The sequence below is a fragment of the Tasmannia lanceolata genome, unplaced genomic scaffold (genome assembly GCF_043159265.1).
Source record: "Tasmannia lanceolata isolate RefF3 unplaced genomic scaffold, GAP_Taslan_0.1 ptg000023l, whole genome shotgun sequence".
Taxonomy (NCBI): domain Eukaryota; kingdom Viridiplantae; phylum Streptophyta; class Magnoliopsida; order Canellales; family Winteraceae; genus Tasmannia; species Tasmannia lanceolata.
In genome coordinates, this window is record NW_027518700.1 from 19157899 (window position 1) to 19170213 (window position 12315).

Sequence of the window (12315 nt, forward strand, 5' to 3'; positions counted from 1 at the left end):
GTATACTTTAAAGGGTCTAGGTGGAAAATGTTGACAACTAATGCAGTGGAGTCCTTCAACAACGTATTAAAGGGCGCACGGGAGTTACCGATCGCGGCTCTAGTCGATCACACTAGATGGAAAGTACAAGAGTACTTCCACCTTCGCCGCAAGGCTGCTTCTGAATGGAAAACGCATTTGACCCATAATGCAGAAAAATGGTTAGCCAGATCATGTCTGTATGGCAGTAAGTTTACACCCCGGCCGTGTAGTTGGAATGAATATGAAGTGATATCGTCAACTACTACAGATCGTGTGGACTTAGAGCAGAGAACGTGTACGTGTGATCTTTTCCAAATTATGGGATTGCCGTGTGGGCATGCCATAGCAGCCATGGGAGTCAACAAGCTGGACAAATATAGGTACTGCCAGGATTGGTTTTTGGCTTCAACTTATCGGACTACATATGACGACGTGATTCACCCTACTTTAGATCGCACACAATGGCCGGAGCCATTCCATGTTTTAGAAGTAGTGTTGCCACCACGAGTAAGAAGACAGCCTGGACGACCCAAAAAAATACGAATGGAAAGAGGCCTACAATTTGGACAACATCACAACTGCAAATCATGTGGGGAACCTGGACACAACAAAAGAACGTGCAAAAATCCCCCCTTGTAAATCTTAAGTTAAATATGACGCCCATCGGTCCATCCGCACCTACCGAAAATACGTATGTTCCATTATTACTCACTCGATATGATTTCTCTATCAAACCCATAATTTTATTGATTGTTGCATGTTTTTCTTGTAGGTCCGGTGTCTCATTCGCACCTCCTTTCTTTGCTTAGGGATGGAGTTGTTGGTTTGTTTGTACAAAGTGACATTGATTTTGGGACTCTTCATACTGCACATAAATATTTACTCACACAGAATTTGTATAAATTAAAGGTTATTATATTTACTCACACAGAATTTGTATAAATTAAACGTTATTATAGACTTATAGTATTACATTGGTTGTACAGCTGACCGTGACTGTTGTAAAAGTGATCATTAATGTATCATTGGTGTTGGCAATATCATTGGTTTTTACTCACTACCGAAACGTCAGTTGGCCCACATTGTTTGGATCCTCTAAATCGTTCATTTGATGCGCCGTCACATATATAGGGTGTGCTCAAATAATCAGGTCCATCGAATCATCGTAATCCTTCCATCTGTGGACGAACAAAGTGTACGTATGATTACTCGAAAGTCCGAACCCAGCGTTGGACTTCTGAATGATGAGAGCAGAAGTGCAATATCACTTGTCTCCCGTCGGAAGTCCGATAACGTGTTCGGACGTTCGACGGGAGACAAATGAAAGCACACATTGTTCTGGACTTTCTTCGGAAGTCCGAACCTTTGTTCGGATGTCCGACTCGGAAATCCGACCAACCGTCCGGAAATCCGAAGGAACTCCAGTATAGTTGCCATGGTACTGGGCTTCCTTCGGAATTCCGACTCGGAAATCCGAACCAACGTCCGAACTTCCGACGGAAGTCCAGTAGAGTTGACATTGTTCTGGACTTCTTTCGGAAGACCGAAACTATGTTCGGAATTCTGAGACGGAATTCCGAATTTTAGTTCGGCATTCCGAAGGAAGTCCAGTACCATGGCAACTACACTGGAGTTCCTTCGGATTTCCGGACAGTTGGTCGGATTTCCGAGTCGGACATCCGAACAAAGGTTCGGACTTCCGAAGAAAGTCCACTACAACAGCGAATATGGTGGAATTCGCCCTAATATTTTTCTGGGAGTTGATCATATACAAGGCCGAGTGTGCATGTGGTGTACGACCGGGTTCATGTAGGTTATTTCACGAGGATCTACCAATTCAATGGTCTTCATCACATGTGTACATCATTTGTGGCTCAAGATCATAAGTGTAATACATATTAATGATGATCATTTGGGTGGTAAACTCGTGATGTGAAGAACTTAATCTTAAAAGCACATATCTTTTGTGTCGGACTACCTTATAGAAAATGAAACTTTTAAGAGGAGTTCGCCCTAATATCAAAACATTGTACTGCCAATATCAGCAAAAATAATAAATTGCAGATTACATTTATGGACCCATGAGAGACCAATGGCGGGGGGGAAAATTAGCACCTGCCTCTTGCTTTCATTGAACATAGGGACTGAAACAAAAAGTCCCAGCTGTGTCAGTTATGGGTTCAAAATAAAGATACAATCAACATGTAGAAGTTAAAAGAAAAAAAAAAATTTCAGTGTCAACAATGAGTACTACTACTAAAAAATCATATGAGACAATCTCTTCTGTAACATCCACGACTTCTTCAACTTCCACTTCTTTGGCTTCATATTCTTCCTCGTCATCACTACCTTCGCCATCTCATGCAACTGTCTCCAGTGCTTCTCCCATCTCCCCCATTCTTCCTACAACTTCTTCCGCTTCTCCCGATCCTGGTCACTTAGAAGCTTGCTATTGAAGGAGCAGATGTTGAAGCCATTCCTCATCCACGACTTCTTCAAGTTGGCACTAACGTTGAAGAGAGCCAGGATTTGGAACAAGCCTTACCTGCAAACAAGCACAATTATCATAATGAATAACTAGAACATTTTGATGTTTCCCAATTGTTTGCAAAATATCCACTCACCCTAGCAGGTTGATTTCCCCCACCTACTTCAGGAACGAGGAGACCAAGTATCGGATCAGCCGCCAAGCAATTGAAGTCTAATGCATGTACAACCAACAACAATGACTCCCAGGTAAGAATGTGAACAACTTATAGGGATACTTTCCCATAGACCCCATTCAACATTTCCGAAAGTAGGGAAGCTCGCATAGTCGTAATATCTTTCTGGGTGAAATCGAGGCTAGCGTCACGGGTAATGTATTCCATCTCTTTCAAAACGAACAGCCCACAGTCGTGGCTGCAAAACATGAAGCAAAACCGAGAAGATGAATTAATCGTTTACGGAGGTATCGTAAACTGAAGTAATTGCACGTAACATACCTGTTACCTTGTAGGGACCGATCGACCACTACATCAATGGGGAATGCACTTATATCAATGTCTTTGACCATTCTGAACCATTTAACAAGGTAATCGACCTACAAATCAAGAATTCCGTACATTAGGGCAGTAGTAATAAAAAATTAATTAATAAATGTCATACGAATCACGTAAAGAGTAGTACTCACAAGGGGTTGCACCTTCCTAGAATCCGTGCGACTGTAAAGAGAATCGTAAAGAAGGAAGGTACGATGCCCCATATCCAACACGAGAAGTACCCAATGAACCATATCAATGTTAATTGGAATGAGTACTTTTCGTATCTCTTGAAGAGGGGTGTTCTCTACACGAGTTACGAATTTGGAACATGCATCGGGACGTTCACATCTTTCGTCAAGAATAAGTTGCTGCAACCAGAAAAAGAAATGTTAGAATTGCCCGCAGCTTCAAAAACAAAAACCATTACTTATACGTGAATTTAACCTCACAGGTAGATGGGTAGCAAGGCAAATGCATGATCCCTTTTCTGTTGTTCGCAAACATTCGTCCCGTAAGTTCAAGTAATCCGTATATACATTAACAATCTACAGAACAGAGCATAGGTCAACGAGAAGGAATTTAAGAAGATGTGTACCAACGCATTATTCACGCTTTACGTTACTAATTGAACCATATAACATCTTACCGGAGATGATATCCACCCTCTACGATCGGTTAGTATAAGCAAGTCTTCTTTACACATGTGGTACCCATCACTGTGAATGACTCTCTCACTGCAAATCGAGTAAAAAGTCACCTACCTCTATGAACCTTTGGTCATATAATTGTACTGAATCAACCTATGTATGAAATTAATTGAAGAAATTAGAATTCCAAAACAATGTAGGTTGTACGAAAATTTACCTAGGTTCTAGTGCCCCCAATGCATCCACCTTCATCGCTGCAGGCCCGGTGATATTGCGAAGAACATACATGCTTTTCCGGTTGCTTATGACATACGGTGAACTGACTGCTCTACTAGGTTGTAACTTCCTTCGACGTTGCTTCACATTTTTTTCAATGCTCCCAATCACTTTTTCATCTTCTTTCTTGTTTGATTTCTTACTCTTACTGAGGTTCAAATCAGGACTGTCAAGCAAGATAACCATTTTAGCTGCAGCATCCCTGACATCCCTAGTAATTAGGCTATCAATAGAGATATGTTCTACGCTATCATCAACTATGTGTTTCCCCATATCATCTACAAAAACACCATCCCCTACTTCCCCCTTCGCAGTCACTATCTCGGCTTCCCCATCCATATTGTCGGCCTCTCGTTCCCTCTTTCTCGTTATTTTCGTTGGGATATTATTCCCTGACTTCAAACCTTCCCTCTTTCTGGAATCTCTCCCGAACAAATGAGTTTTTACCTCCCTCATTTCACGTTCAACTCTGCTTAACCTCTCCAACAATGAACTCTTTATAACAGATTCATCTACTTCGGACTTCTCATGTGCCCCACTTCCTCTGCTGCTACTCCTCCTTTCCATCCCCTGCTCTGCTGCAGTTGGCGCCATTGAATCCCCCACTACACGCACAATTGGACCCATGCCATCCCCCACTGACCTCTTTGTAACGGAGTCATGTACCTCAGACTTCCCATGTTCCCCTCTTCCTCTCCTACTTCTCCTCCTTCGTTCCCTCCTCTGATATGTCACAATTGGCCTCATTGGATCCCTCAGTACAGGCAGAGTTTGACCCATGCAATCCCCCACTGCGACCACAATTGAACCGACTGAATCGCAAGGAATACTACCATCGTCGTGTTGATCATCGAATCGAAGTAGAGATTCTTCCCTTGCCGTAGCTTCGACCCTCCTAACCACCTGGAATACATTCCATATTATTAATTACAAATACGACTGTAAAAATAACACGAAAGACATACAACGACCAACATGAATTATACTCTCACCTCTGAGGCTTTCACCGTCCCATGAAGAATACAGTTAATCAACTGTTGATGCTCCATCTTCTTTGTATTCATCTGAGCGGTCCACTTAAATAGACGCGGATACGCATGAGGAGAATTAGGTGCCCATAACGTGGTATGCTCAAATAGCCATACCTGATATGAAACTAGATTAGATCCGCATAAGATAGAAAGAAAAAAACTATATGCAATGAATGGAAAATTACCTGTAAAAGGATAGAGCAACCCAATATATGTCCCTTTCCACGGAGTGCAGCATGTGAATCTAATGATCTGACGAAGAACTCATGAACGGGATAAGCCCATGCAACATTTCCTATAGTCTGCAGATCAATATACGGGAAGAGGCAAGAACATGCCTTCTGGTCCCTCTGCGCAAACAAGACAGTGCTGCAGAATAACAATATCAAATGCTTCACAGTCGACTTCACGAAGTCTTCTTCGTCTGAATCCATATCGGCATGAATAACCTTGACCACCTCGTCAAAGGTGGCGGTTGGACCCCCAAACCTCCAACCATCCACAGTATCCCTGCTAGAGCAATCAAATTGCGGCCTTTCCCCAATCATACTTAAACCTAATATTTTCGCTACATCACTAACTAGAAATGGGAGTACGGTGCCGCCCAAACAAAAAGCTTTCCGTTTGGGATCCCATTTATTTACCATTGTCGTCAAAATCTTCTTCCGCAACTCGACATCTTCGAGGCCCTCATGCAGAATCAAATATGTAAATGGGGTATCCTTTATGAAATCCCTATGCACATCCCGTAACCGAATATTTTGCAAGGACTCGTGAAAGCGTGACGGACAGCATCTAGATAAGACATATTTCGCCTGCAAAAAATGGCACTATTAAACAGTTGAGCTAGAAACAGGAGGAGATGCAGACGGAAAATCTGTCGAAAGAATTGATGGGAAAGATCAACAATTTTGTTAACTTCGTCTGTATCTGTCGAAAGCAGCAACAATCACTTGAAACACAATATTAGTCTATTCAAACACAGTATTACTCCATTGAAACAACAAGGATAGAGAAACCATATGTAATCACTTTAAACAACACAGGACTCCCCAAGTAACTTGAAACAACTAGACGTAAAGATCATCAACACCATATATGACAACCGTAGCTAATCCCTTCAAATTTAAACAATCAAACATCGGTTCAAACAACATATGGCTCCCCAACTAATAGCAACCATAACAAACCGTACGAGACAAGCAAGACACAGAAATATAACGATAATAACATTTCATCCATCCATCCATAATAACATATGAAACCCGTATATAACATAACATCCATCAACCATTTATAATTAAAAAAAATAAAAATATAACATCCATCTATCCATAAATCAACCACAGCAACAGTCTAATGATCTGGGGGCAATAGACGGCGGACCAAGTTGGTGAGTGAAGAAACCTGCTCCGTGAGTGAGGTGACCGCTGTGCCGAAGTCCTGGCGGAGGGTGGAGACCTCAGTGCGTACCCCAGTCAAAGCTTACTGAGTCGCCAATTGCTCGTGATGATGGGATTGTAGAAGCTGATGAACCGCGGTAAACTGCCCGTCAAGGTACTGACGATGCGCACGAAGCTCTTGCGCAACAAACTCCTGTGATGCAAAACGCTGAGCCGGCTGACGAGGAGGGGGAGCAGGGCCCTGTATATCAAGCCGCATGGCCTTATAGTTTTAGTATTGAACACAGTAGAGGGACTAAGGCGTTCTTCACCACCTTGTATCAACTTCTCATGGTTGAAGACATGCGTGAGAAGCATCCCGAATGGTAGACTAGCCAAGGCCTTCGTCCTCGTGTCCTCCATGAACCTGAGGATATAGCCAAGGTGAAGGGGCGTGCCGCGAAGAAGTCGGTGCATAATAAAAGCCTCAAAAGGCCGGACCATGTCAGCATTGCCTCCGCGAGGCGTGATATTGCTCGTCAGAATCTTGTGTAGGACTTTGCACATAGGGCTGAGGGAATTGTAGGATACGTTGGTTGACCCGTCAGTAGGTGGGCCTTAGCAACCAAGGTCCCCATAGGCGGCGACCGGATCATGTATACAGGCACTAATGTCATCCATGGTTCCGGGCCAAAAGTAGATTTCGTCGCCTGTGGTGGGAAGAGAGACAACTTCACAAAACTTTTGAACTGTCATATGGATGGTTTTATTGTTTACTCTGGATTGGAACACCTTCAAATCTCTGTCGAATCTGTAATTAGCATAGAATTGCTTGACGAGAGTCGGGTACGAGTCACAGTGAATTTCGAGAAAATTGACCCATCTTAAGGCCAGAAATAAGGGTTTCACATTAAAAACTTCGACATCTTTAAAAATGACTTTCCTACCTCGGAGTATGCCCTTCCTTTCTATACGACCGAGGGACCCAACCTCTACATCCGCATCCTCATTGCCCATATCCTCGTCAGAGGCAGGAGGACTAGGGGAGGGCTCACGGATAGCCTTCCCACGCCGTTTGCGGGTGGAAGACCCTTCATCTACATTCACATTCTTCTTTCTTTGCTTCGCGCGCTGCATGACTATAGGGGTTTTGGGTTAGGTCCCTAGTGGGGTTCACAAAGTAAAAGGGGAGCCGCTTTCGGTCCTTATCTGCAGATACCAGGAGAATAAACTTGGAGGGGAAGATACTTCAAGTATAAGATAGTTGAAAAGTTAAAATTAAAGATACTTCGAAGAAAACCATGTTTCAGAAAGTTCGTACAAAACACACTATTTAGAGACTTCGAACCACTTGAAACCAATGTTAGGATAGAGGAACTACGGAACCACATATTAGAAAGTTCACAAATACGATTAGTGGAACCACATATTAGAAAGTTCAAACCACAATAACTGGATAGAGGAAGTACGGAACCACAAATTACACAGTTTGAACCAGTAATACTGGATACAGGGTCCATGGAATACTGGTTCCAACTTGGGCAGAATATGTGGTTTCATGGATCCAACTTCAATGGAATAACAGTTCTAACTTTCAAACCCCTAATTGAAACCCTTCAAACAAATTCAAAACAATGCAACCATTGAAAAGCATTGAAAGCCATGGAAACCCCAAATGAAACCCTTGCAAGCTTAACAACTTCAAGGGAAACTTAAGAGAGAAGCTTCAAGGGTGAAGGCTTAAGGGAGAACAAGTGTAGAAATCTTTTGTAAGTTGTTTTGATATATATAAAGAGTTCTTATTTTGGTGTTACATTTCTTGTTTTTCGTGAAGCTCTACACGTCCCCTTTGCACGTGTATCTCCAAGCCCCCTTACCTTTCTCTTTTGACCTCAACACAATATAATCGATCCATGTTTATTGGGGCCAACAAGTGGTATCAGAGCATAGGGCGTGTTATCGTCAATCGAAATTTCTTACAAAGAGTTATTGTCAATAGAGCACACATATGTGAAAGTTGACTGTTGTTCAAGATCTGAATGTTCCTTCAAGTGTTTGGGTTGAAAGGATTATGGCCCATTTAAAGGTTTAACGAGGAGGTTTTGTTGAAGGTTTTTTTTTTTTGGTTACAATAGAGAACGACTCTCTTCTCTATATCTATTTGTGGTATTTTCATTTCATTGGGTGGTGCAAAATTTATGGTGTGAGAAAGAGAACGATACTCTTCTCTTATTCTCAAGATTGGAAGGAGAAGTGTCCTCTTTTCTGTTTCGGGAAAGAGAACGATTTTCTCTTATTGGCCTGATGAGTGTTGGGAAAAGAACAATTTTCTTCTTTATACCGTTGGTGTTGCAAAAAGGCAACGGTTATGATGTTTGATGCACCATGATGGAAACCATTATTGTGCAAGTTTTGTTCAAAGCATTTCTAATGGAAGCTTCAGAAAAGTTTAAGTTAAAACCTCCCATTTACAGTGTTTGGAAAGAAGGAGCGGACCTCAAACTTTTTTTTTCAAAGCCTCGGTTGAAGTTGAAGAAAGAGATCGTGTGGCGGATTTGAAGAATCGGATCAAGTTGCTTGATGGCGAAATTGTTATGTTCAAAATGAAGATTTCATCAAGCTCAGATGAAGATTATGTTGATGAACACTAGAAACATTTTGGGATTTTCATTTAAGGAGGGGTGTTGGAAATAGTAAATCAAAATTAATATTAGTATGGTTTTGTGGAAAGTCTATGTAGTCTTCTAGGTTATTTATTGTGCATGGAAAATGTAAGTCTTTTTGTGTAGCTAATTTATCATAGAGACAAATGTGGATTTCCTATGTAGTTGCTTACACTTCCTAGATGACTCATGGGAACTACAACTATGGTTTAATGTATTTACTATTTTTAGGAGTCTTTTCAGTCTACAAATATGGAGTAGTGTTGTAGAGATTGCAAGCTTAAGAACTTCAAGGGAAAGTTAAGAGAGAAGCTTCAAGGGTGAAGGCTTAAGGGAGAACAAGTGTAGAAATCTTTTGTAACTTGTTTTGATATATATATATATATATATATATATATATATATATATATATATATATATATATATAAAGAGTTCTTATTTTGGTGTTACATTTCTTGTTTTTGGTGGAGTTAAGAGAGAAGCCTGTGTTTTGGCCATTTTCCACTTTTAACCTCGTGCTTTGGAAGTTACCAACGACACCCCCTCAACTTTCCATGGGTTTTTTTAACGTGATTGAGTGGATGGAGAGGGGGAAATGGCTATACTGCCCCCATCTTCCCCAACTAAAAATTAGGGTTTTCAACTCATTTATTTATCAACACAAACCCTCGATTTAGGGGTTTTATTTCTCTTCATTCACATCATTATCATGATTTGCACAAAAACCCTAATATTTTAGGGCTTTTTTTTGTTTTTATCAATATTTTTTTTTCTCAAAATGTGGGTTTAATGTACCCATGGGGTGGGGTTTCATTGTCTGTGGTGGAGGTGACGGCGGTGGCCGGAGATGGCGAAGGTGGCGGTGGGAAATGGCGTAACCCTAATCCCTCTACTAAAAAATCTCATAAAGTTGAGGGGGTGTCATTGGTAACTTCCAAACCACGGGGTTAAAAGTGGAAAATGGCCAAACAACAAGGGGTGTATATGTATTTTTCCCTTTTTTAAAAAAAATACATTAACTACATGAAAGTTTCATTACAGATGTTGAAGAACAAAAGGGACAAGAAATATTCATCACAATGGCAATTAGAACTTGAAATCATCAAGTTTGTTCGAGGCTAGCATTACCTTAACCAACAAAAAGAAATTCAAGAACAGGAGGGAATCTTAAAAGGGAAAAAATACAGGCAAAGTTGCTCCATGATTAACAGGTTGTTCTGTAACTCAGTATGGATCAGTTTTTCAAAATGCCAATGGGGTGAAAATGCAGCGAAAGTGAATCCTAGTCGACTTGGTTGATGCGGCTGAGTAGTTGGTTGATGCGACTGAGTAATCGGTTGACGGGGTCATAAATCAGGAGAATCAGAGGAGCTTTGATGGACTTTGTAGGACAAAACGCGGACTCGGACAAGAACACAGCCAAGTTAAAAAGAGTTGACTTGGGTGAGTCCATGATGATGTGGGGGAGTTTTGAAACTATGGCATTGATTAAACATTTTATGGAATTGAAGGGGGTAATACAGAACAAGTTTGAGAGGGGGTAATATAGAACGAGTTTCAGATGGTTCTTGTCTACTTCAGTTTCCATTTGCTAGAGTGCTAAATTGTTGCATAGGTTGTCATAACTTTCAGATGGAAAATATTCCTTTTTTTCTTATATTTACTTGAAGGGTAAGCTAATCTTGGAACTGATATTAAGTGAAGACATCTCTCTTAAGAAAGTTTTGGTAAATGCTTCTAAAAGTAAGTAGGTCTGGGAAAGTTGTATTGACTTATAAATCCCTACAATAAAATATTTTCATGATTTAACATTTTAAAAAAAACATGTCCAATATGAAACTCTAAAAGCAAAATTTCTTTTGCATGTATGTGCTTGTGTAGAGAACCTTAAACCATCCCAACTTACAGAAGATCAGATAGCAACTGGGTAGAAATAATAGAAAAACCAGAACCCATTGCAAATACATACATATCTGTGTATTTGCATGTAGGTGCTTTGTAGATAACTAGTGTTGAGTTCATTCAGCAAAAGAGAAGGAACATACAAGGACACAGATTCAAAATGCAATTGCTTCTCAAAAATACTCCCAAATCGTTAGCGAAGGAAAAATGGCGAAAGATTGGCAATGCCCCTTGGGATTTAGATCTCCTCTGATTTTCCTACTCATTATTCCCATTTAAAGCCCTCAACGAAACCCTTTCACACAAAATCAAAGCCCAACCATTCAAACCGTATAAACCCTATATCAAAATATTTTGTTTCTAACAATTAATGGTTCCACCCCATTAAAACCCAAAAATTTCTAAATCCATACAAATGAAACCCCTTGCAAAGCATTTCAAATGCTTCAAAACTACATACTCATGCATATCCCTCTCACAAACTACCAAAGAGGTACTTAAAACAGCTTCAGATACGTGAGATCCAACCCATCACGAAAAAAACCCAATTTAACAAAACCCTACATGAAATGTTTCAAAATTACCTTTGAATAGTTGACGGAGCAGATTTCCGGCGAGAGGTGATGCTTTCCGGCGAGTAGGTGGTGCGTCACCGAGATTCACGCGGACGTACGACGTTGACAACGGTCGTTTCTCCACCGGCGGTGAGAGCTCTCGTCGGAGAAGACGAAGGTAAAAAAAAGTGTGAAAAGTTAAAAACGAAAGTAATATAACAGTTAAAAGGTTAAAACCTAGACTAAGGGTATTTTTGTCTTTATACATTTTCTCTCTCACCTCACACCCCTTTTTAATAATTTCTAGATTACTACCCTTTAATAACAATTTCGAATAAAGTTCGCATTTTTTTCATCATTTGCCCAAGAAGAAAAGAGAACAAGAAGAAAAGAGAAAATATCATTTTTTTTTAAAAAAGAAAAGAAATGAAAAAAGTCAAAATACAATGTGGTTAATCATGTTTGGTCTTGGGGTAAGTCATGTTATGCCTCAATGCAAGTCATGTTAATTTTCAAGATAATAGGAAAAAAAGGGAAGTGATTTCAACATAAACATGTTTTGATACATGCTCGCACCTAGCTTGTTTTTTAGTATTTAAAGAGCTATAAAAAGGTTATTATGATTCCCAAAAAGCAAGAGGGTGAGCCTTGGTGCAATCGTAAGGTTGCTCCATTGTGACCTGATGGTCAGGGGTTCGAGTCACGGAAACAGCCTCTCTGCAAAGCAGGGGTAAGGCTGCGTACATCTAGCCCTCCCCAGACCCCGCAATGGCAGGAGCCTTGTGCACTGGGCCATCCTTTTATGATTCCCAAAAA

At 40.7% G+C, this 12315-nt stretch overlaps 1 protein-coding gene across 5 annotated transcripts in view; it reads right to left on the reverse strand.

Moving 5' to 3' along the window:
* Positions 1 to 2060: 2060 nt before the first annotated feature.
* The window catches only part of LOC143856716 (uncharacterized), a 34932-nt gene continuing 24677 nt past the window's right edge, over positions 2061 to 12315 (reverse strand). Inside the window, exons 3-11 of one of the 5 annotated variants that reach the window (XR_013238304.1) lie at positions 5184 to 5813; positions 4960 to 5112; positions 3909 to 4870; positions 3691 to 3778; positions 3494 to 3589; positions 3194 to 3412; positions 3006 to 3103; positions 2646 to 2922; positions 2061 to 2566 (exon numbers count right to left, since the gene is read on the reverse strand). Coding sequence is in view for 3 of the 5 variants with exons in the window: in XM_077366989.1 (XP_077223104.1) it covers positions 2775 to 2922; positions 3006 to 3103; positions 3194 to 3412; positions 3494 to 3589; positions 3691 to 3778; positions 3909 to 4870; positions 4960 to 5112; positions 5184 to 5645 (2226 nt within the window). In the remaining 2 variants the exon portion in view is untranslated. Of the gene's footprint in view, positions 2567 to 2645; positions 2923 to 3005; positions 3104 to 3193; positions 3413 to 3488; positions 3590 to 3690; positions 3779 to 3908; positions 4871 to 4959; positions 5154 to 5183; positions 5814 to 12315 lie in introns of those variants that run through there. The other 4 variants (XM_077366989.1, XR_013238305.1, XM_077366990.1 and 1 more) reach the window with 4 other exon arrangements.